Below are 24,436 nucleotides of genomic sequence, written 5' to 3'. Positions count from 1 at the left end.
AAATTGGTTATTTGGGCCCTGTGGGGTTCTGCTATTTCTGGCACATGTTTTCTGAGTGTCCCCTTTTGGAGGCTGGGATACTTTGTAGGTGGAGTAGAAGCCAGTGTACTCTGTGGTATTGAAGGTTTGGGGAATGTGGGTCAACCCAATGTTGTCGTCATCTAAACACATTCCTTTCCCTAGCTCCTCACAGTAGGATATACTGAGGTTTCTATCATGGCTCTGTCCTGCCCTGGTCCAGGCTAATTCTGATTGAGGTGGGGTGCTCACACTATTTGCGGGAGGGGGGTTGCTCTGCACTGGACACTGATATGCAAGTCTTTTGGTCACAAGGAAGGTAACTGATTATGGCGCATTCCCCCAGCTGGAACTCTGCTACCCAGGAACACATTTCATGGAAAAGCCATGCCCCCCTCTACTTCTCAAGCACTGTCAACCATAATTACTTGTTGCCTTGCTTGTCTCACCAATGGGACATCCTGGTGATTATTTGTTTTAATCAAGCCTGAAGCTTCTGAGCCGAAAGACATGTCTTATGATCCTTCTACAGACAGCTTCAACATGTGGAAGTAGATCCTATATCCTATATCCATGAAAGCTGGAGTTGGGAATTTAATCCAGGTTTTCTCCTTCCCTCTCCTTTATCCTCCCTCCCTTCTTTTTTCTCCCTTCTTTTCTTACTTTTCGTTTAGTTTTCCTATTCATTGTAAAACCCATACATGCTCATTGAAGGAAGTTTAAAAAATTCAGAAAAGGAAAAATAATCCATAATCTTATTACCCAGTTACTGTATTGATGGTTTTCTTGCTACACATTGCTACCTGGAAGTTGTTTCTTATAGCAATTCATGCCTGCCTCTACTACAGCACTTACACTGTGAGTTTGAAATCAAGATGTCAGAAGGCCCTCCAAAGGCCTTGAGGGCAATCAGTTCTTGCTTCTTTCCAGTTTCTGGTGGTTGTAGGTATTGGCTGGTTTGCTGCCTCTGTGGTCACACTGCCTCTTCCTTTTACTCTGTGGATCTCTTCTCAAGACACTTGTCATTGGATTTAGGGCCCACTCTATACTCCAGGATGATCTCTCAAGATCCTTGACTTAATCACAACTGTGAAGATACTTTTCCAAACAAGGCAACATTTACAAATTCTGAGGATTAGGGTGTTTCATAAATCATCTCTAGCTGCTATAACAAAAATACTACAGACTGGGTGGTTTAAACAACAGAAATGTATTTTCTCACAACTCTGGAGGCTGGAAGTCCAAGATCAAGGTTCTGGTTGACTCTGTTTCTGGTAAGAATTTTCTTCCTGATTTACAGATGGTTGCTTTCTCACTGCGTCTTCACATGGCCGTTCCTTGGCACATGTAAACTGAAAGAGGTGAGAGAGCTTTCTCTCTCTTTTAAAAGAAAAATTTTATTTTTAAGTCATCTTTACACCCAACGTGGGGCTCGAACTCACAGCCCTGAGACCAAAGTTCACATGCTCTAATGACTGAGACAGCCGGGTGCCCCTCTCCCTCTTCTTATAAGGTCACCAATTCCGTGGGACCAGAGTCCCACCCTTACAATGTCTTTTAACTTTAAATACCTCTTTAAGGCTCTCTTTCCAAATACAGTCACATCGGGGGTTAGGGCTTCAACATCTGAATTTGGAGGATACAATTCAGTCCAGAGCAGATACGGAGATATATTTTTGAAGGTCACCATTCAACCCATCACATGGGGTCATGTGTTACACAACAATAGATAACTAACACGGTATTGCAATAATTGATCATCTGTTTCCTTGACTAAACTTGAGGACGAGAATTGTCTTGTTCACTTTTGAATCCTCCAGCTCCTAGCCCAGTTTCTAGCTCAAAACTCTGTCAAAAAGAATACATAGTTTGTTTACATTTTAAAAATATACAGGATAGTATTTAATGATATGGAAGACACATATGGTATCTTTTTCTCTGGAGGAAGCAGTTTACAAACTTTGTATGTTACTGTTGTAAAAATGTGTAGACTTGGGGCTACTGGGTGGCTCAGTGGGTTAAGGTCTCTGCCTTTGGCTCAGGTTATGATCTCAGGGTCCTGGAATTGAGCCCCGCGTCAGGCTCTCTGCTCGGCGGGGAGCCTGCTTCCCCCTCTCTCTGCCTACCTCTTTGCCTACTTGTGATCTCTCTGTGTCAAATAAATAAATAAAATCTCTTTAAAAATACATTTAAAAATGTGTAGACTAAAAGAAAATATACCAAAATATTATTTTTCTTTCATTGTCTTCACTGAATATGTACTACTACTATAATGTATTTAAAATATTTTGAATAAATATTGTTTTCTTATTTATTTTACATACTTTGTATATAATTCTGCATCTTTTGTGCGCAAAATTTTAATGAGAACTAGTCCATGTTAAAACCTACTTTTCTCAAACATTATTTCATAACGCTACATTGGACAATACATCCTTATTTTCTGAACTATTTTTCTATGGAATAAATTTTTTTGCACGCAGTGACACTGCTTCTGAATGTAGAAAACACCTCGTGAGCTTACCTCCTTCACCATTAGCCAGTTGCTGGACACTCACGTGCTAAATAAATTCTTGTAGATGGATAGACTGTTATTGCTAATACATGCAACGATGAACGATTTTTCCTTCTGCAGTGTTCCTTGCGCGCTCACAAAAGTCTCAAGTGCCGTGCAGCCGTCTGTGAGAGGGCATCTTAAGGGAAACCTCTTAGACTCTTCGAGAAAGGGGTCACGTAGAGTTAAAAAAATACTAAGAGGGGCGCCTGGGTGGCTCAGTGGGTTCAAGCCTCTGTCTTCAGCTCAGGTCATGATCCCAGAGTCCTGGGATCGAGCCCTGCATCGGGCTCTCTGCTTATCAGGGAGTCTGCTTCCTCCCCTCTCTCTCTGCCTGCCTCTCTGCCTACTTGTGATCTCTGTCTGTTAAATAAAAAATAAATAAATAAAAAAGATATATTTAAAAAAAATACTAACAGATGGGGCACCTGGGTGGCTCAGTGGGTTGGGCCTCTGCCTTCAGCTCAGGTCATGATCTGGGTCCCGGGATCGAGCCCCGCATCGGCCTCTCTGCTCAGCGGTGAACCTGCTTCCTCCTCTCTCTGCCTGCCTCTCTGTCTGCTTCTCTGCCTGCTTGTGATCTCTCTCTCTCTCTCTCTCTCTCTGTCAAATAAATAAAATCTTTTAAAAAAAAGTACTAATGGCTTTTAGATCCCTGAGATCTTTATAAATATTTTTCAACCTATAGCGCGGTGAAGGCAAACGCCTACGAACTCAAGGAGCAAACTACTTTGTCCTTCCCGGGACACTCTCGAGTCCTCGCACCTACCACACGCTCTCAAGGGCCGCAGCTCGCGCGAGCGCGCGAGATTGCGTAGCACTCGGGTTGCGCACGCGCGTTCTCCTCCCTCCCCAGCGAAGGGAAAGGGGCTTTTTCAAGCGCGCTTGCGCACACGCTGCGCGGGAAAAGGTGGTGGAGACATGTCTGTGAGGAACGCGGCGGCAGGCCTTCCCGGGCCTGGGAGGGACGAGGACACGACGCTGCTCTTCGAGAGGGCCCATTACAGGCATGACCCGTGCTGGCTGCTGCCCGTGCCCCCACGCGTCTGTCTGGCCTGCATGGTGGAGCTGCTGCCGGAGCCCTGCGTATCGGTAAGAACAGAGGCTTCGGCATTTCCCTCACCAAACAGCCTTCCCTCGCCAGACCGACTCCCTAGAACCTGACGTACCTTCCCTCCACCGGGCCCGCTTCGTTAACTTGACCTGGTAAGCGGGCCTGCTCCCTTGCTAGGCCGGAGTTGCCTTCTTTGCTGTACTATCCCAGCCTCAGTTTACCCTGCAGGCCGTCCTGCTCGGAGCAGAGGGCCGCTTTCCAGACTAGCCCCTGTGCCTGGCTCTGGACCTCAGCTGGGCCCATTCCTGTCCGCTAAGCCCGCCACCTCCAGGACGCGCTGGCTCGCATGCCCGCCTTCCCTTCCCTGTAGCTGCCCTGCCCTTAGTTGCCGTCGCCATGTCTCCTGGATTGAGCCTCGGCTCGGCCCACGGACCAGGTGCACGCGCAGCGGAGGCTCCTCATTCCCTTCCCATGTCTTAGGGTGTAAATGTGGGGGCTGCCTTGATCTCTGCGATGGCAGGGGTGACAGGCAGAAGTTACAGCCAGGCAGAGTGCAGTGAAGGGGAAGAACTTTCTAGTAAGCAGAGCTGGCTGAAAAATGGGCTTTCCCCCTCACTGCCTGCCCACCTCTGTAGTGAGTTTTTTTGGTCCGTGGAGGCATCCAAGAAAAGTTTGGGGGATCACTTTTCTCTCAGATTCATGAGAGGGGCATTCGTCCCTTGGAGGGAAGGGGGGTGGGCTAGATCAGTGGTTCTCAAGTTGTTGTCTTATTCTCAGGATGCCTTTACACTTTTAAAGTGTGTTGAGGACCCCAAAGAGCTTTTGTTTATGTGGGTTGTATCCGCTGATATTTACTGTATTAGAAGTACAATTTTAAAATACTAATTTAAAAATACTGCTAAGTCCATTATATATTAGCATAATTGGTTTTATTGTGGCAAAATACACATGACATAAAATCTACCATTTTAAGTGTACAGTTCTGTAGCATAAGTAATTTAAGTAAAAATAATGATATTTTCCAAAGTAAAAAGGTAGTGAAAGGAATAGCTCATTTTTGCAAGTGTCTTTAATGTCTAGCTTAATAGAAGATAGCTGGATTCTCATATATTTCTGCACTTAATCTGTTGTGTATTACTTGTCATGTAATCTTTGAAAAATTTCACTGTATGCTTGTGAGAGAATAAGAGTGAAAAGAAAAAACTGCATTAAGTATTATATGAAAATAATTTTGATCTTTTGGATACCCTGTAAGGGTTCTGGGCACCCTCTGGTGTTCCCAGGCTACCCTCTGAGAACTGATAGTTCTAGCTGATAATATTTGAGATTTCATTGAGACCAGGAGTTCTGAGGCTGCCATTCCTTGATAGCGAGTCAGACATAAAGAAATAAGACGGTTAATAGAGGAGAATATGAGAAGGCTAAAAATTACTAGGATTTTAGTAGCTAGATATATTTATGGTCAAGAGCTGTTGGGATAAGGAGGGAAACTGGGAAAAAGGTTTTTTAAAGGAGGAAGCATTTGAATTAGGCTGGAGAAGATGAGTGAGATTTGTTCCAGAGGCAATGGGAGAGCTTATGCCAGGAGGTAGGTATTAGCAAGGAGGAGTTCGGGGAGGTAATCAGAGTGTTCGAAAGGAAGTTGAGGGAAGTGGGATTGAAAAGCCAGGTTAAGATGCGTTCCTCCAAGCGTTTGAATCCAAGCTAGAGTGTGGACTTAATCCCACAGATAAAAGAGAGTCCTCAAGATTTTTAGATCTCTAGCTTAATGAATTATGTAGGAGGAGCTGATGAAGGAATACATGAGATTCGCAATAGCACAGGTTAGAGGCACCAAGAAAATGCACTTTACTTCTTTTTTCTTTCTTTCTTTTTTTTTTTTTTTTAAAGATTTTATTTATTTGACAGACAGAGATCACAAGTAGGCAAAGAGGCAGAGGAGGAAGCAGGCTCCCTGCTGAGCAGAGAGCCCGATTCAGGGGCTCGATCCCAGGACCCTGGGATCATAACCTGAGCCGAAGGCAGAGCTTTAATCCACTGAGCCACCCAGGCAACCCTGCACTTTACTTCTTACTGAATGCATTTTTTTTTTTTTTTTTTTTTTTTTAGCTTTGGCTCTCACCAATTGAAAGGGGGATGCTGTTAGTTATACCCATGTTCCTGCTCTATCCTCGGTGCATACTCCCTTTCTTTTTCTAACTTTTGCTACTATCTTGAGCACTTTACACAGCTACTATACAGTTCTCTGTACAGGGAAGTGAATTGAGTGTGAAGATTTATGTCCATGTTGAATGGAAGGATGCGTTTCTCTACCGACCTCTTTGAGGCTTATGCAGGGTCTCCAGAATCACTCTCCTGGACCGTTGAAGTGGAAAGGGCACTGACCTTGCATAAGACCTCCTTGGAGACATTTGAGTCCTGGGCTTCTGTTTTCTCATCTATAAAACGGTGACAGTAATACCTATTTTTGCTTGCTTCACCAAATTGTTAGGTTTAAATGAGCTAGTAGACAAAAGAGTGATTTGTGAATAGTAAAGTGGTCTGTAAATACAGGGTGGTGGAAACCTTAGCTCATGTATAATCCTCTGTATGAACACATGGATTCCTGTGTGTAGTTTATGCCCTTTTTCCTACTCCCTTTAGGGATATATGACCTTACTATTGTTTAGATGAACCCTTTGGTATCATTTTGCAATTATATTTAGAAATTACAGTTGTTTGGGTTCAGAATAACTGAGGCTTGTTTTTGTTTTTGTTTTTTTTTTAAGATTTTTTATTTATTTATATGACAGAAAGAGAGATCACAAGTAGGCAGAGAGGCAGGCAGAGAGAGAGGAGAAAGCAAGCTCCTCGCTGAGCAGAGAGCCTGATGCGGGGTTCGATCCCAGGACCCTGAGATCATGACCTGAGGCAAAGGCAGAGGCTTAACCCACTGAGCCACCCAGGCGCCCCCTGAAGCTTGGTTTTTACTGAATTTTTTTTTTTCATCTCTCTCAAGCTGGTGCGCAAGAAGCATGTGCTGTCCTGCTTCCGAGATGCTCTCTTGAGGCATGCCTCGCTGGTCATGCAGCTGGTGGCTCAGGATCAGAGAATCTGTATTCACTTCATAAGCACGCTTTTTGGTGAGATTAGAAGGGGAACTTGGCATGAATTTTGTATGTATAGCATGTATATTTGTTTTGGGGTTTGGAGAAGTGGTCTTGGAAAGACAATTTAGGTTTTTGGCCATTTATCAGTTTAATGTATTAGTAAATTATTTTGTCATATTATGAAGAAATGATCCCCTTTCTAAGACACATGATGCATTGGATGGTAACTGGCTTTGCTACAGCCAAGAGGGTTGTAGAAGTGTGAATATGAGTATGGGAAATGTGTGATATTCAAAAAGTCCACTCTGCCCCTCAATAGGGTCAGAAGGTCCAGACTAGACTCCATTGACCTGGTGTGACCTGATTGAATTACTTTCCCTCTTCTGTGCCTGAGATGGATTAAAAGGTCCCTTCTTTTAATGTCATTATAATGTCCTATGGAAAGAACCCTTTCAGGGAGGAGGGGAGCTAACTCATATTGGGTATTTTTCTCTGCTAGAGGCTTTTCAGGCTTTTAACTGCCAAGACAGTTCTTTAAGGGAGAGAAGATGGTCCCCAAGGCTAAAGGAAGACATGGTTAACAATGGGAAGAACTGGAATTTTACCCCAGGTCTATTACAGACCCCAGAACACTTAGTTTTTATACTGTGCCACACTGACTGTTTTTATCCTTTTAAAGCCAGAGTGGGTCACTGAAAGTCTAGGTGTTTGGTGTTGAGGATAGCGTTTATCTGGGACATTGCTTAAAGCTGCTATTAGTCTAGAATTTATAGCTTGCCTCTGTGGGTTTGTTTCTCTTTTAACTATTTACCATCCCCATCTCTTCTCTCTCTCGGCTCCAAGGGCTGTTATGCAATGTGGAAGATGGGAGTGTAACAGACCTCTGTATTGAAGGTAAGGTGAAACTGTGTATCTAGCGTTTGAAGCTGAGGGTATTAACTGCAATTGCAGCTCTGGTTATTTGAAATCTTAATGAAATAACTGCTTCACTTTAGAGACATATCAAGAAAAGTCAATTGTCAATCTGTGTCAGAAACCAGGGATACATATATGGGTAAGACATGGTTCCTGCCCTCTAAGGGTTTACAATCTGGAGGAGAGGTTGGATGGCAAATAATGAGAGCTGAAGAACACTGTTAGAAAGGCATGTACAAATTCTCTTTTCATTCCATCCACATTTGTTGGTTAAAAGTTGTCTGCACATAGGCAAAGGTAAGAGCTGTGGAAGTGTAGAAAGGCTGCGAGGAGTGGCGTGCCTGTCTGGCTCAATCAGAAGAGCATATGGCTCTTGATCTTGGGGTCTTGAGTTCTAGCTTCATGTTGGGGGTAGAAATACTAAAATAAACTTTAAAGGGCTTGAGGAGAAAGAAGACAAGAGAATTGGGATAGGAGGATTCTTGCAGAAAGAGCAAGAATTGTATCAGTTAGGGGCTAGTCAAGAAACAGAAACCACAGGAGTTATTTAAACAGGGAAAACTTAGGGGTACCTGGGTGGCTCAGTCGCTTAAGCATCTGCCTTTGGCTCAGGTCATGATCCCAGGGTCCTGGGATTGGGCCCCACCTTGGGCTCCTTTCTCAGCAGGAGCCTGCTTCCCCCTCTCCCTCTGCCAGATGCTCCCCCTGCTTGTACTCTCTCTCTGTCAAATAAATAAAGTCTTCTAAAAAATAAACAGGGAAAACTTTAATATAAAAATTATTAGCTGGGTAACTGAAGGCAAAAAGAGAACACCCAAGTTTTCACAGAGGTAGCAATATCATAAAGCAACTCCACCCTTAGGGCTGGGGAAACAAAAGGAGGTTGGAATTACTAAAACATAAATTTTCTCTGAGGAGGGGATGCTGCTTGACTGCTCCTGGGTCTCTGACCATTCAGCCTTGCAGTTAGCAGCTGTAACAGATCACAAGTTAATATCTGTATATCCCTCTGCCCATCTCTCGGTCTAGATAATGTGGACAAGAACACCACTTGAAGTTTGACCACTGGCAGGAATGGGGAGATTTCCCTTCACCGTTCGACCACTCTTGGGTGGGGCTATAATTCTAAAGCCATCCACTTCTGATTGGTGCCAGGGTAACTTGCAGACCTTCCTCAGAACCCCGAACTTTACTGAGGTGGTGGGCACTAGAGACTGCAAAGCCAGAGAAGAAGGATTTGCTCCTTCCTCATTGTTTCCTGTTTGCTGCCTACCTTCTTCCTGTTTCTATTATCCTAGAATGTTTCTTTTCAGAAAGGCAGAGCCTTTCTGCAGTAGCCTCTAAATCTTATTTGTAGTTTTTTCCAGACTTGCAGAGCCAGCCTCTTCTTCACTGCTCCTCAAACATGCCAGCAGAAGCATCACAAATGATTGTATAGAAGGATGGGTTTGGGGCTGAGAGATAATATTATAAGCAATTATAGGTGGTTTACGTGCAGTAGCTCATTTAGTCCTAACAACCCTATGAAGTTGATACTATTATTATTTCCCACCAGAGGAATTAAGAGTCTTATTTAAGATCCTATAGTTAGGGCACCTGGGTGGCTCAGGGGGTTAAAGCTGCTGCCTTCGGCTCAGGTCATGGTCTCAGGGTCCTGGAATTGAGTCCCACATCAGGCTCTCCGCTCAGCAGGGAGCCTGCTTCTCTCTCTCTCTCTCTCTCTGCCTGCCTCTCCATCTACTTGTGATCTCTCTCTGTCAAATAAATAAATAAAATCTTTTAAAAAAAAGATGCTATAGTTAGTTGCTAGAAAAGGGAAATCTATACTATTGAGTGTGCCATAGTTCTGTTTTCTAGTATATAAAGGAGCAAACTGTGAGGAGGAAAAAAAGTAGAGAGAGTATAAAATAGCAGTTTTCAACCTGAGCTTCAAAATAGACTCACCTGGGTAGCTTTAAAAATACCCAAATGCTTAGGCTCTTTCTCTAGAGATTCTGATTTAATTTGTCTAGACTGGGAGTTGGGCATTAATATATTTTTTTGAAACTTCCTAAGTAATTCTAATGTGCAGCCTAATTGTAAACCACTTATATATAAAATGATAAAGAAGCCAGGAATCCTTTGGTTTAGATACATACACACAGTTTAGGGAGATAGAAAAGACTATACTGGTAACACAAACAAATGACTTTGAGTAGAAGCGCTATGAAAGGTGACGTGTGGGCCAGGAGTTTGTCTTCTGGTTACTAATGCTACTGTGTCTGCTCAGTCCTTATCCAGCTTACAACTCAGCTGAAGTTAGAGCAGATCATTCATTGCCTGCTGGATGAGTGCCACAAAGAGGTCAGTAAATATCTGTGGGTTCTTGAGTACCCCTCAGAATCCTCAGAAATCAGAGCTGTGTGCAACCCTCTTTGGATAGATAGTTGGGGAGGTTGGAATACATAGAGAAAGGGATCTGCGTGATCAGTGAGTCAGTGGCAGAGCCAGAGCTCAGGCTTGGGCCTTCTGATCCTGGTCTGCTACTGTTTGTAGCTTCCCTCCTTCCCCTTTCAGTCTTCCAAACGCTGCGTTTGTGTAGTGAAGTCCCATCTTTCTGACATAATCACCCCATGGCTATTCTCCATGTCCAAGTACAACATAGATTTTCTTGATCAATTTAAGGAAATGTGTTTACTATGTCTTGGCTTGCTTGGTGTTTTTATTTGGTTTGAATTGTATACAATATTTTATACTAAAGTCATTTGCTTTTATCAACATCTAAGGCAGGCACTGAGTAGGTATATTTAACCTGCCTTCTTCTTCAAGGTAGTCAAAGATACCAATTTAATAAGTAGTTTTTGCATTATGTTTAAGATTTAGAAATAATATCAGAATCATTTTTTTATTTTTTACAAAAGGAAGATATATGTTTAACACCAAGAGCAACATGCAATTATAAATTATACTAAATTATCATATTATAATTACTCTGCATGTGATTAATATATCAGGTTGAATTTATAATTATATATAACAATACTTATCACTATGACAGTGCCATTTAACCCTTTTGAGCACTTTCCATATGCTAGGCACTGTGTTAGGTGGTTTACGTGCAGTATCTCATTTAGTCCTAACAACATTATGAAGTTGGTACTATTATTATTTCCCACCAGAGTAATTAAGAGCCTTACTTAAGATGTTATAGTTAGTCACTAGAAAAGGGAAATATATACTATCAACTCTGCCTATAAACCATTAAGCATAGGGACTGGCAAATAGAGTTCAATAATGGTTATGATAATGATAATGTATATATATATTTTAAAATTGAACTAAATTTAATTTTAATTTTTACTTTTATTTTTTTTCACTCAGCCAGAATTCTATCCTTATGATGTTCCCAACTCTCACCCCCCAGTTTCTGGCTGTATAGGAGACAAAAAATATGCTAATTTTAATTCAGTTTAACTGTCATGTACTGAGCTAGATATGAGCACTCAGAGAGGAATCTGACTCCGAGCCTTTCTCCAGGGAGATAGACACTTATTTAAAGAGGCTAATTACTGATTGTATTGAGAGACACATACAATACAGGCTTTGGTCTGGATAGAGCAAGATACATTTTGGTGGGACATCTGTCCTGATCCTAATTTATGGAGTGGAATGTGTTCACTTTCTATAGCTGTGTAACATGCCCTCCATGAGAGGCAGCCTGGCCACCCTGACCCTTCTTGGCAAGTTGGTGGATGCCATCCCTCCCCTGGCAGACAAACTTGTAATGGAACACAGTGAGTGACCTCTGGGGAGGAGTTGCTACTACCCTTTTACCCGGTTTGATCACACTTCCATCTGGGTGGTCCATTCAGTATATACACCTGGGAAATCATTACTTTCCTTTTCTAGGATTTAATTTTCCCATCTGCAAAATGTACTCTATGTTGGCTAAGTCGAAAAAAGTATTTCTTGACTCTGATCTTGAGTCATTTTGATTCACTATGTTAGTACAAACTAATTAAATACTTATTTTGAACCTTCCTTTGGGTGAAAGGAAGAATTAGTTCTGCAATATAGAAGTATTTTTTTCTATCAGTAAAAAGCAAATAAATATCTCACAGACTGTTTACCCCAGGGTAAGTCACTGCACTTCTCTAAGATTTGGTTTTCCCTTCACATTAAGTGCCCAGAAATCATTTATTATGGGGGATTATAGGGTATTGCTATTACTACCCTACTGGGCACAGTAGTCTGGAGTGTCATACAGCAGTTGACATACAGCTGGCATACAATTGACATACAGCAGTTTCATACTGTTTTATGGACAGGTGACCTGATGGAGCATCTGTTGAGAGGTTTAGTGTACCCCAATGAAGGGGTGCAAGCTTCTGTCTGTTACCTCTATGGGAAGCTGTACTCCTCACCAGTGGCTGCTGAGATACTTTTGGGCCATTTCCGGGAGAAGCTGTGTCCTCTCTTCCTTTCTACCCTGGATGGTGCCCAGACAAAGGAGCTACAGATCAACTGTTTGGGTAAGATGTAGGTTTGGAGAGAAAAGAGAGAACGCTTTTGAGGTTTTGCTTGAGGACTTGAGATGTTGGCTCTTTAGTGGTAGAGAAGTTTGGTGCCTTATAAAGGGTAGAAGTCATGGGTTTGGAACATAAGATCCACAGACTGTGAGACATGACTAGAGTTGGTGTGGCATCTTAAAAATTTTTGCCTTTGGGTGCATGGGTAACTCAGTTGATTAACCATCTGCCTTCTGCTCGGGTCCTGGGATTGGCTCCATGTTGGCTCCCTGCTCACTGGGGAGTCTGCTTCTTCCTCTCCCTCTGCCCCTCCCCCCACTCATTCTATCTCCCTCACACTCCCTCTCTCAAATACATAAATAGAATATTACAAAAAGAAAAAAAGAATGTTGCCTTTGGAAGAAAAAGAAGAAAGTGGCACAACAATTTTCTACCTCTGGTTTTTACTGCCTGTCCTCGTGTGTCCTGTTTTTTGCTGCTAAGTTATTCTTCACATTGCACAGCTCGCATTCTCTCAGTTTCCTATTTGAAAAATCTTCTATGGTATCTCTGGCCTCCAGGGTGATGTGCAGGTATTTCTACTTGTTATTTGAGGCTCCTTAGGAGCCCCAGTGTACCCATTCAGCCTCTTCTGCTGCGTCCTTACTTAGGTACATAAGATCTATCAAATGCTTCTGAGTAGGGAGCTTTTGCTTTTTGAACAGAGCACATGGCCACTATGATTGGAGACTGGGCGAGGGCCTGTTCCTAAGCAGGATCTACAGGGAAAAACATAGTCTAAGTGACAATAGTTTCTTTTCACAGTTTAGGCCAAGAGCTCTGTTATGAACAGTCCAATCACACATAGTGAGTATTCATTTTGGCCCAGGCTCTGGGCCAGACTCTAGGGTCATAAAGATGACCAAACCCAAGATCTGTTCTTAAGCAGCTCATAGTCTAGTATAGAAAACCGACGTGGACAATTAGAGCCCAGTGTGGTAAGTGTTGCCATGGTGGTGGTATATGAAAGTGTGGGATTCTGTTCAACGTTGGGTTAGAGGTCCTCGCCAGAACAATGAGGCAAGAAAAAGAAATAAAAGGCATCAAAATTAAGAAGGAAGAAATATAACTGTCTCTGTAGATGCCATCATTTTATATACAGAAACCCTAAAAACTTCACCAAAAGACTGTTAAAAACTAATAAATGAATTTAGTAAAGTCACAGGATATAAAATCAGTTTTTTTTCCTAAATGCTAATAGTGAATTATCTGAAAAAGAAGTTAAAACAATCCCATTTATAACAGCATTAATAATAACAAAGTACTGGGACACCCGGGTGACTCGGTATGTTAAGTGCCTGACTTTGGCTCGGGTTATGATCTTACAGTTCTAGGAGCCTATAGGCTCTGTGCTGAGTGGGGAGTTTGCTTCTCCCTTTATCCCCCACCCCTACTGCTTGTGCTCTCTCAAATAAGTAAAATCTTAAAAAAAACCCCACAACAACAAACAACCCACAAAATACTTAGGAATGTTTAAGGAGACATGAAGAAGTTTCCAGAAGATGTCTGAGGGGCTTCCTTGGGTGTACTCTGGTACCCATATTCCTCTTGCCTCACCTCCCAAAACTTTCGCTTTTTAGGTTTGTTGAGGCAGCTGCTGAAGTATGATCTCTTTGTGTCCGTGATCATGAACAAGTCTGTGCTGGCGGACAGTACTGAGGGTGTTGAGGGGCCGCCAGGAGAGACCTCATTGCCTTTGGTGCTCAAAAAGGTGATTGTCCTGTGATTCCTGGTCTCTAGATTCTATAACAAGGGAAGCCAAATGGCTCCTGGCCCTTGAATTTCTACTCTCTAAGGTTTCCAAGGTGTTTTCTTCCTGGCCCAAACAATATGCTATTAGAGTACTGGAAGTACAGTTGACCCTTTAACAACCCAGGGATTGGGGCACTGACTACCCCTCCATACATTTGAAAATCCACATATAACTTCCAACTCTCCCAAAACTTAACTACTAATAGCCTGCTGTTGACCAGAACCCTTACTGATAACAATCAGTTAACACATATTTTGTATATCTATTATATTCTTTATTCTTACATTAAGGTAAGATAAAGGAAAGAAAATGTTATTAAATAATTCATAAGGAGGGTCACCTGGGTGGCTCAGTGGGTTAAGCCTCTGCCTTTGGCTTAGGTCATGATCTCAGGGTCCTGGGATGGAGCCCCACATTGGGCTGTTTGCTCTACAGGGAGCCTGCTTCCTCCTCTCTCTCTGCCTGCCTCTCTGCCTACTTGTGATCTCTGTCAAATAAATAAAATCTTAAAAAAAATTCATAAGGAGGAGAAAATATTTATAGTACTGTATGTATTTATTGAAAAAAATCCATGTGTAAGTGGCCTGTGCAGTTCAACTGCTCAGGGGTCAACTGTAGGTTTTATTTCAGTTGTGAGTTCTTATATACACATCTTCTCCTTAACATCTAGGTTGGCTGATAATGCAGAATACAGGCATCAACAGAAACAAAGCTATCTCGGTTATTTTAGGGATAAACAACTTGCTAGAGCCCTCTTTCTCTGGACCCTGCATTCCTTGAGCCTTATTAATCTGTCTCTTTCACCCCATACAACCCAGTGCTCCAGCCATATGTAACTTCTCCCTGGCCTTGCATGTGTCAGGACATCCTGTTTCTGTGCCTGTGTAGATGCCCTTCCCCTTTGCCTTAAAACCTTTCCCCTCTCCTTTGTCCATTGATTCCTCAAGGCCTGTACGGTTCCCTTGTCCTCTTGGTTCCTTTAGGTAGAGTGTACCTTATGTCACAGCACTTACTTCACCGTATTGTGGTTGTTCTACTGGGAGTTTCTTTAAGGCAAAACCTGATTTGGCTGTATCTCTCTGCAGTGCTCAGCACAGGGCTTGGCAGAACTACTTATCCTCATCTGATAATGGGGATATCACTAAATGACCAGATTGTGGGACTCCTTCTGCAGGAAGGAGGAGGAGCTCTGATCAGAAGTGGGAAAGGGCAGTTGGGGATAGATAAGGTAGGTATTAAAAAGCCAGCGTAAATTGCTCCTTCTTGTTTCTCTGGGATGCCTCTAGAAAGGTCCACTCAGGGCCTGTGAACTCTGAAGAGCAAGTCCTATGTCTCTGAACCAGAAGATCTCATATTAGGTTCTTTTCTGTGCTTATTTTGTTGCTGCCATCAGGGAGTCCAAGGTAACATCTAGTTAAAACATTTGATCTCAGGCTCAGCAGGGCACAAGCTCTTATGTCCTCACAGTGCACCAACAAAGCACAATGGTGGCAGGGACAGAGATTAGAGCACTTCTCCAGGGGACAGGTCTTTGTAGAGATAGGAATCTTGGTTTCGGGTTCCTCTTCTCCTTTCACGTATAGAGACTGTTCCTCTCCTGACAATTTTGGATGATCAACATATTTTACTATACCAACCAGCAAGGCTGCGGCTACTGTGAGATATGTGAGGCACTTGCCTCAGGTGTAAAATTTAAAGGGATGCTAAAAAACTCAGCAATCAAGATAGATAGTATTTTAGTGCAGTATTTTTTTTTAATCAATGCAAAAAATTCATAATGAACAAAATAACAAAATTTTAAATAAAGAGAAGACTGACATGAATTCTTTTACATCTGTTCTGGCATTTTTGTCAGAGTCTAATGCTACTCCTTCCTGTTTTGGCTGATAATCAATGTATTCTTCCAAAATTCAGGTCCCTATTATTGTCAATGTTTGTGTCCCTGCTGTTGCAATGTTGATTCATTCATTCAGTCAGATACATACTGAGCACCAATTTGATATGTCAGTCAATGTGTTAGGCACTGGGAATATCGTGGTATATAAATAGATGAGTTCCTTGTCCTTGTATGGCCTAGTGGGGAAGGCAGGTTATGAACAAGTAAATAAAAAAGCAAAGTAACTCTTAATTTTGCTACAAAGGAAATAAAGAGGAAATGAGATAGTGAGGAAGTCCAGGTATAAGCTGAGTGGTCAGGCAGGGCCTCTCTGAGGGTTGATGCTTGAGCTGACACTTGAAGAATTAAAGTAAGCCAGTGATCAATTATACCTCAGTGAAACTGAAAATAAACAAACTAACAAATGAATAAATAAAATAAGTAGGTAAGCCAGTGATACGAAGAACAGGTAGAAAAGCATTTCAGGCGGATAGAATAACAAATGAAGGCCAGAAGAAGGGGGAGGTTTGATGTGTTCCAGAAGCAGACGGAGGCCAATGGGATGGATGGTGGGTAGAAAGTGAAGTGGCCAGAGATGAGTCTACAGATTAAGCAGGGAAGATTGTGCAAGTCCTGATGAGTTATGGTACATAATTAGGACTTTTTTAAAAAAGATTTTATTTATTTTACAGCAAGAGAAGGAATACAAGCAGGGGAAGTGAGAGAGGGAGAAGCAGGCTTCCCCCTGAGAAGGGATCTCAGTGCAGAGCTCAATCCCAGGACCCTGGGATCATGACCCAAGCCAAAGGCAGACGCTTAACAATTGAGCCACCCAGGCACCCTAGGCCTTTTTTCTTTTTAAAGATTTTATTTATTTATTTGACAAGGTGGTGGGGAGCAGACAGGACAAGCAGAGGGAGCAGGAGAGGAAGAAGCAGGCTCTCTGCTGAGCAGGGAGACTGACTGACATAGGGCTCAATCCCAGGACCCTGGGATCATGACCTGAGCCAAAGGCAGAGGCTTTAACCCACTGAGCCACCCAGGCTCCCCTTTCTTTCTTTATTTTTTAAAGATTTTATTTATTTATTTGACAGAGAGAGAGAGATCACAAGTAGGCAGAGAGAGAGGAGGAAACAGGCTCCCTGCTGAGCAGAGAGTCTGATGAGGGGCTCAATCCCAAGACCCTAAGATCACAACCATGAGCCCAAGGCAGAGGCTTAACCCACTGAGCCACTCAGGTGCCCCCTAAGATTTTTTTTAAAGGATAAATTTTCATAGTTAAGTTTGTGTATGATGGAAAAGTAGGACTGGAGTGTTTTTCTTTTCTCAACATAATAAGGAATATGCACTTTAAACCAAGAATCATTGTTTTACTTAAGAGTTGAAGAGCATTTTTCTAAGATTTTTTTTTTCACATTTTAGCAGCTCTGAAATTGGAAGACATTTTACCATCAATAGTGTATCATAGTTTAATTATAGCTCTTTTTCTTTTAGTGGCATATAAAATAATGGTTTGCCTTACATCAATAGCATCTTGAAATACATGTCATTTCTTATATAAAAGAGAACAAGATAAAGATTAAGACTATTTAGAGACTTTCACCTACTAATAGCAAAGCTGGTCAATTGTGTTCTTTTTTAAGTCTGACATGACTGAGATGGGTTTATTTAAGCTTACGGCCCTCAGATAGGTCTCTACCAGGTATGGGCGTGACTTGGTCCTTTTCTTCTGAAGCTCTAAAACCAGACATACTCTCTTTTGTCTCATGTTATATGTTCTACTCACCATTTTCCCATAGGAGGCCAGTTTCTCCTACACTTCTCGTCCACAGTTGCAGTTAACCCTTTCCCTGATTTTTTTTTAAAAGAAGGTTTTATTTTTTTTTTTTTTAAGATTTTATCTATTTATTAGAGAGCAAGTGTCTGGGAGGGAGAGGGAGAGAGGATCTGCTGCAGACTGTACATTCAATGCGGAGCCCAGTGTGGGGCTCAGTCCCATCCCGTGAGATCATGACCTGAGCCAAAACCAAGTCAGATGCTTAACTGACAGAGGCACCCAGGTGTCCCCTTTCCTTGATTTCTGAAAGTGTCATGGGACTCCCAATAGGTATGGTGTTCAGTAGGAGTTTGGATGTTACTCAGAGTATAATGGAAATTCACTGAAATATTTTTTAAAAGATTTTTTTTAGGGGCGCCTGAGTGGCTCAGTGGTTTAAGCCTCTGCCTTCGGCTCAGGTCATGATCTCAGGGTCCTGGGATCAAGCCCCGCGTCGGGCTCTCTGCTCGGCGGGGAGCCTGCTTCCCCCTCCCTCTCTGCCTACTTATGATCTCTGTCTATCAAATAAATAAATAAAAATCTTAAAAAAAAAGATTTTATTTATTTATTTGACAGAGAGAGAGAGAGAGATCACAAGTAGGCAGAGAGGCAGGCAGAGAGAGAGAGGAGGAAGAAGCAGACTCCCTGCTGAGCAGAGAGCCCCATGCAGGACTCGATCCCAGGACCCTGAGACCATGACCTGAGCCAAAGGCAGAGGCTCAACCACTGAGCCACCCAGGCACCCCAACACTGAAATATTTTGAGTAGAGAAATAAACTAATCTAAAACTTTAGTGGAGGAGGCATTTCTCCTGTAGGAAGACTCCTAGATTTGGACGTGGCTGACCTGGGTTTCTGCCTTAGCTTTGCCACTTATTAACTGTGTGGCCTGGAGCGCGTGACTTAACCTCCATGAGCTTTAATTCCTCCTTCTGTGGGTTGAGAGTCTCCAAGACCACCCCTAGGTTCAATGATTGCTAGGAGGACTCAACAGATAGTCATACTCATGGCTCTTATTTAATACAGATGCAAAGCAAAAAGGATACAAAGCAAAATCAGCAAAGGGAAAAGGCCTATGTGGTAAAGTTCAGGAAAACTAGGTACAGGATTCTGAGTCCTCTCCCAGTGGAGTCAGACAAGGAGGCACTTTCTTCCTTCAGCAATGAATTGTGGCAACACATGTAAGATGGGGCCTGGCAGGGAAGCTCATTAGAGTCTCAGTGCCCAAAAATTTTATTTGGGGCTGATAGTCACCTTGGTCCCCTCTACCTAGCACATACCAAAATTCCAGACTCACAGAAGGATGGCAGGTATTCAGCGTGTAGGCGCCAGTGTTTGTATAGAGAGTAGTCACAAAGTCACTATTATTGGTTCTGGGAGTGGCGGGAGCTCTCCTGAGATCCAGCTTCCCAAATCCATTCAGTGACAAACTTTGCAGACAGCCATTTCTAAGGATAACAGCCTCATGCCTGCATTGTTAGTTCTTTTCAGCACACTCCGTAAAGTGAGACTCACAGTAGAACGGTCCCTTGTTACCTTTCAGGCTTGTTGCAAGCTTCAAAACCAGATGAGGGCTATGAAAATACTTTTGTCAATGAAGGCCCAAACCCTTCTTGGTGATGGCTTTAGTGTTCTTTGATGCCATTATGTTCTTTTGTTCTGTTTCCCACCCACTGTTCTTCATAGAGACCCCAGTCCGTAATCTGTAGCTTTCCCCAAGCACCACCCTTGTGTCTGATGCTGCATGGCCCTCTGTCACCATAGCACTTTTTGTTGCCTGTTTCTCCAGCTTCTCCTCTCTAGAGATGAGACTCTGCAGGTGGCCAGTGCCCACTGTATGACTGCCGTACTGGTTCACTCCCCACTGAAGCATGCCCCAGCCTTCATCCATGCCGACATTCCAGGTAGGGAGCTCCTTCTAATCTTCTCTTCTGAGGACCCCAGAGTTCTGACTGGAGACCCTGGAGTCACAGCAGCAGCTGTCCTATTGGGTTTTTTTTTTTTTTTTTGATAATGCGTACTGGAGAGAGAGGTTGATGGCAAGCTCAGTTGTACAGGATACACTCTGAGAATAAGGCCTCATTATGTGAATCCTTTTGCTACAGATTCCTTATAATGACCTTGACCATCTAGGGGTAACACCTAGTGTGGGGTGATGGAAAGATGCCGCATTTAGGTCCTCAACTTGGCTGCTTCATGGATAAGGAAATTGAGGATCAGAGAAGGGAAATAACTGGTGTAAACTTATAAGGCTAGTCACAGGCAGAGAAGGCTATGCAGTCAAGCCTCTCTGGCTCTAAAAACTTTCTGCATCATGCTGTTACCCACCCTGGGCTTTAAGAGACCCGAGTTCCAGTTGAACCTCTGCCATTGACAATAGCTCTTTCTGGGTCTCAGTTTCCTCACCTGTTAAAAAGATGATGTTAGACCATAATCCTGAGGTTATTTTCCAGGTTTACCTGTGAATTCATGATCACATCTCATGGAGGGTGTGTGTGAACAGATGTAATAGGTGTGAGATGCTGAGTAGTCCAAACCCCTAGCTTTAGTGACGGGATCGTGGTCACACGACTGTCATTTATTGTTTTCTCCCCTCTCCCGGCCAGAGTTCCTCTTTGAGCACCTTTCCTCTTCCAGCGAAGTGCTTGTCTGGTCCAGCTACAACTGCTTGATACTTCTGGCAGAAGAGCCACTCTTCTTTTCCAAGTGCCACACGGTGTATGGTTGGTAGTGGGAGTCCTACACTAGCTCTGGTAGGGTGGTGGTCAGCACTTTTTTTTTTTAAGTAGGCTCCATGCCCAGTATGGAGCCCAGTGCAGGACTTGAACTCATAACCCAGAGATCAAGACCTGAGCTGAGATTAAGAGTCAGATGTTTAACTAACTGAGCCACCCCACACACCCACAGTGTGATCAGTACTTTGAAGGTTAGTAGCAGTAAGAAGGATGGGGGACTGGAGCGCCTGGGTGGCTCAGTGGGTTAAGCCGCTGCCTTCGGTTCAGGTCATGATCTCAGGGTCCTGGGATCAAGTCCTGCATCGGGCTCTCTGCTCAGCGGGGAGCCTGTTTCCCTCTCTCTCTGCCTGCCTCTCCATCTACTTGTGATTTCTCTCTGTCAATAAATACATAAAATCTTTAAAAAAAAAAAAAAAAAAAGAAGGATGGGGGACTAGCTTACACCTTGGAGGCAGTGCTGGGTCTAGTCATTCCATCAGCCCAAACTCATTACCAGATTCCATATGCAAGCAGGGACATCCAGACAGTTCCCACTGCTGATTAGAAGAAGTCTCCTTGTTTGGCAAGAGAAAAGTACTCCTATTAGCCCCTGAATGAATTCCTTAAGAATAACTTTACTCAGCCTTGGATTCAGTCTTTTCCTGTCCCCCAGGTATGTGTCCATCAAGTTAGTCCCTAAGTTTAGCTGATTCATTCTTTCATAGTTTTTTTGAAACTGTCCCTTCTTCCTTCCTGGTGGTATTTTTTTTTGTCTGGGACTTTTTACATCATGTCTGGATTTTTAGACTGGACACATTTGGTTATTCGTTTTATATTCTATGTTCCTGTTCTGTGCCAGGCACCAGGCTGGGACTTAAGAGATTTAGTGATACCTAGAATGTGGTCCCTGTCCTCTGGAAGGGGAGAGAAATGCAAACAAGCCAATTAGGGCTCTGCCAAAGGGAAGTATAGGAGGTGTGGGAGCTCACTGGAGGCCCATAGCTCTGCCTGAATGGATTAGGGAAGGCTTCCAGGAGGAGTGGAGGTCTGACCCACTTCTTTGAGAAGGAATGTGAGTGTGTCTAGCGGAAAAGGGGACAACTCAGTCAGTAGACATTTACTAAATAAGTACAAGGGCCTGTGCTATGGCTTGTGCTGAGTTTCAGGGAGACAGAGATGAATCAGAGAATGGCCTGCCCTTGAAGATCTCACAGTCCCATCCCCTCTGTTCAGTCGTGTCAGGGCCCCTCCATGAGGGGCCACCAGCAAATATGTGCTGTCCACAGCCTCTCACTTCTCCTGGGCAGGCAGTGAAGGAGCTACCAAGCACTGATTCCTGGCCTCTGTCATGTAATTTTGAGATAGGGATCGAGTCAGTGTTGAGGAGCCTACAGGGAAGCCTCCGGATGAACAACACAGAGCTGCATAAGCAGGGTCTGCTGCTTTTTGCCGAGATCCTGACTCGGTGAGCAAATTGATGGGGTGTTGGGCCTGTAGGGGCCAGAGTGGAGAAGGAAAGAAGTGTTTGTTCCTGGCTGTGCCCATGATAGGCATTAACTTATTCATTGATCATTTACCATTTCTCAGGCAGCCAGAGGAGATTAAGCTGTTTACAAGCTCAGCCATGTGTAGAGATGCTGGCCGTGCTCTCCAAGAAGCAGTAAGCAGCCCTGTGCTGGAGGTGGCTGCTGAGGCAGTGAAGGCCATTTCTGCCTTTCTGAGGTGAGAGACCCAGGCAGACTGAACTTTCCACCTCTGTACGCCCCGTGGGCCAGGTCAAGCCAGGGAAGCTTCCAGGCAGTACTTGTCCTGTAGGTCAGGGAAATTTTCTTCAAATTTTTCTTTCCAATACTCTATTTACTTTTTTGTCTTTCTGGAGCTGCTATTCAAATGTTGGATCTGGACTGGTCCTCTAATTTTCTTTGTTTTCTGACAGTTTTACATATTTTTGTCATTATGCAGTAGTTTCTGGAAAATTTTCTTGACTTTATCTTTCAACACTTCTACTGTGTATGTTATTTTTGCTTTCATATTTTTAATTTGGAAGAGTTCTTCCCAATTCCCTACATTTTTTTTTTTAATTTTTAAAGTAAGCTTTACATCCAATGTGGGGCTGAACCTCATAATCCTGAAATCAACAATCGCATGTTCCACTGACTGAGCCCGCCAGGTGCCCCACTTGCATGTTTTCAAATAACATTTTATTCTGTTTGTTCCGTGGATGTAATTTTTTAAACATTTCAGTCTTTTGTTTTAGTCCAGAATTTCCCCTTTTTTCCTTTCTACAAATTGTTCTTTCTGCCTGAAATGCTCTTCCTTAAAATCTTTGCACCACTGGCTTCTTCCCATCGTTCAGGTCACATTCAGAGCATCTTTCCCTAACTGACCTATTAGACTGTTATAGCACCTACCAAACATTTGAATAGTTCTTGTTTATTCATTCATTTTGTGTCTGTCCCCACTATAATATAATGTCCAAGTGATCAGGGACCATGTCAGTTTGCTCACTACTGTATGCCTCACTCCTGAAAGCGTATGAATGAAAGATGTTCAAAATAGATGGTAAGATTAAGTGATCCTAGGGTCAGGATGGTAAAGTATTCCTTAGCAAGATGCCTGATATCTTGAAAAAAAGTAATGGAGAAAACTTATATTTATTTATGAAATAATTTTTACTTTATTTCCATGTTTTCTTTTCCAAAAATCTAACAAAGTAATATATTCAAATAATAAAAAATAAAATATTTATTTTTATAATGAAAAAGAACAGTTCCCTCTCCCAGTTTCTAAAGAAAACGAAATGTAACTCATTTTGGTTTTAGTTCTGGTGATTATCTCCCTGCACCTAAACAATGTGCTTTATCAATTTAGGACATTATTCATTGAGTCACCCATAAGAAAGACCAAGATTTAGATCCTATTATTTTGTCTTCTCTACATTTCTTTGGCATTTTTACTAATTAATATTTAATGTCTTCAAATCTTTAAATGGTATACTTAAAACTTGTATTTCTTGTTCCCTCAACTTCAAGTAGTATCTTTGACTCCCTCCTTGATTAGCTGAGTATATTAGCATCCAACTTTTCCTTTCTCCTCCCCACCTTCTCCTTCTCAGTGTTAGTCAGCTGTACCTTTAATTTTACATGGTAAAGGTTGTTAACATTTATAGTCTCTTCTGTAACCTTATTTAAGTCTTTGTGATTTGATTGTAGGTGGGGTCTAAAAATGGAAACATAAAATAACATTTACATTACAATGACTTCATCTGTCTCTTTTCCCCCTCTTCCCCCCCCCCATCTGAATCTCTGAATCAGGGGGCATGAATCCCAGTGAGGGGGAGATGAGTTAACTGACAGGGTATCAAAGGCACAGAGGCAGAGCAGTGTCAGTTAGAGGTGCCCAGGTAGAACTGGAAGTCTCCCAGGAGGCCAGTGCTTTGGGGACTGGTAGCACCTTTGAGGCAGGAGGTGGGTGATGTTTGAGCTGTGCTAAGAGGGATGAGAGAGATTTAGGTTTGTGAGTGGGAAAGTGTAGGGATCACTTAGGGTACAGTAGCTAGTCTGGCCAGCAGGTTGTGTGAAGGAGAGTAATACATGAAGAAGCTGGGAAAGCAGGTTGGGTCAGAATTGTGGAGAGTGCGAAGTAGAGGGCTGGTTATTAATCTTTAGATGATTTTCTTTTTCATGTTAATTTCCCAGAATATTTACTGAAGTGGTCCCTCTGAAGTATAGTGGTTCACTGGGTCTCTGGAAAGCCCAACCGGAAGGAGGAACGAGGAATGAGAACTGCTGAAAAGAATTTAAAGAAGGTGGACCCAGGGCTTGACAATCACTGTAGGACAGAAAGTTTAGAGCTTCTAGAAATGAAGAAGGAAAGGGGAAATCAAAGCTTAACTATAATACAGCGAACTGAGTGCCTGTTAGAAGGCTCAACAGATTACTCTCAGTGTTCCAAAAAGGCCCAGAGATGAGGGTTGACATAGGTTTCCCCTTAGTTACTGCAGTGGATTGAATAGCATCCCTCTAAAATTCATGCCCACCTATAACCTGTGAATGTGGCCTTATCTGGAAATAGGGCCGTTGTAGAGACAACTGAATTAAA

The 24,436-nt window shown here is 42.8% G+C and overlaps 1 protein-coding gene across 1 annotated transcript in view; it reads left to right on the top strand.

Annotated features, from left to right (window-relative positions):
- Positions 1-3,493: 3,493 nt before the first annotated feature.
- The window catches only part of MEI1 (meiotic double-stranded break formation protein 1), a gene marked incomplete at its 5' end in the record, with an annotated part of 78,127 nt that continues 57,184 nt past the window's right edge, over positions 3,494-24,436 (top strand). The window contains 11 exons of the mRNA XM_082740083.1: positions 3,494-3,664; positions 6,625-6,748; positions 7,559-7,609; positions 9,900-9,973; positions 11,298-11,403; positions 11,938-12,141; positions 13,758-13,888; positions 19,411-19,525; positions 20,228-20,344; positions 21,701-21,800; positions 21,923-22,057. Coding sequence (XP_082596209.1) covers positions 3,494-3,664; positions 6,625-6,748; positions 7,559-7,609; positions 9,900-9,973; positions 11,298-11,403; positions 11,938-12,141; positions 13,758-13,888; positions 19,411-19,525; positions 20,228-20,344; positions 21,701-21,800; positions 21,923-22,057 — 1,328 coding nt within the window. The remainder of the gene's footprint in view (positions 3,665-6,624; positions 6,749-7,558; positions 7,610-9,899; positions 9,974-11,297; positions 11,404-11,937; positions 12,142-13,757; positions 13,889-19,410; positions 19,526-20,227; positions 20,345-21,700; positions 21,801-21,922; positions 22,058-24,436) is intronic.

This window comes from Mustela nivalis, assembly GCF_964662115.1.
Source record: "Mustela nivalis genome assembly, chromosome: 7".
NCBI lineage: Eukaryota > Metazoa > Chordata > Mammalia > Carnivora > Mustelidae > Mustela > Mustela nivalis.
Note: the sequence above shows the minus strand (reverse complement) of the source record. Positions and strands in the feature narration are given on the sequence as shown.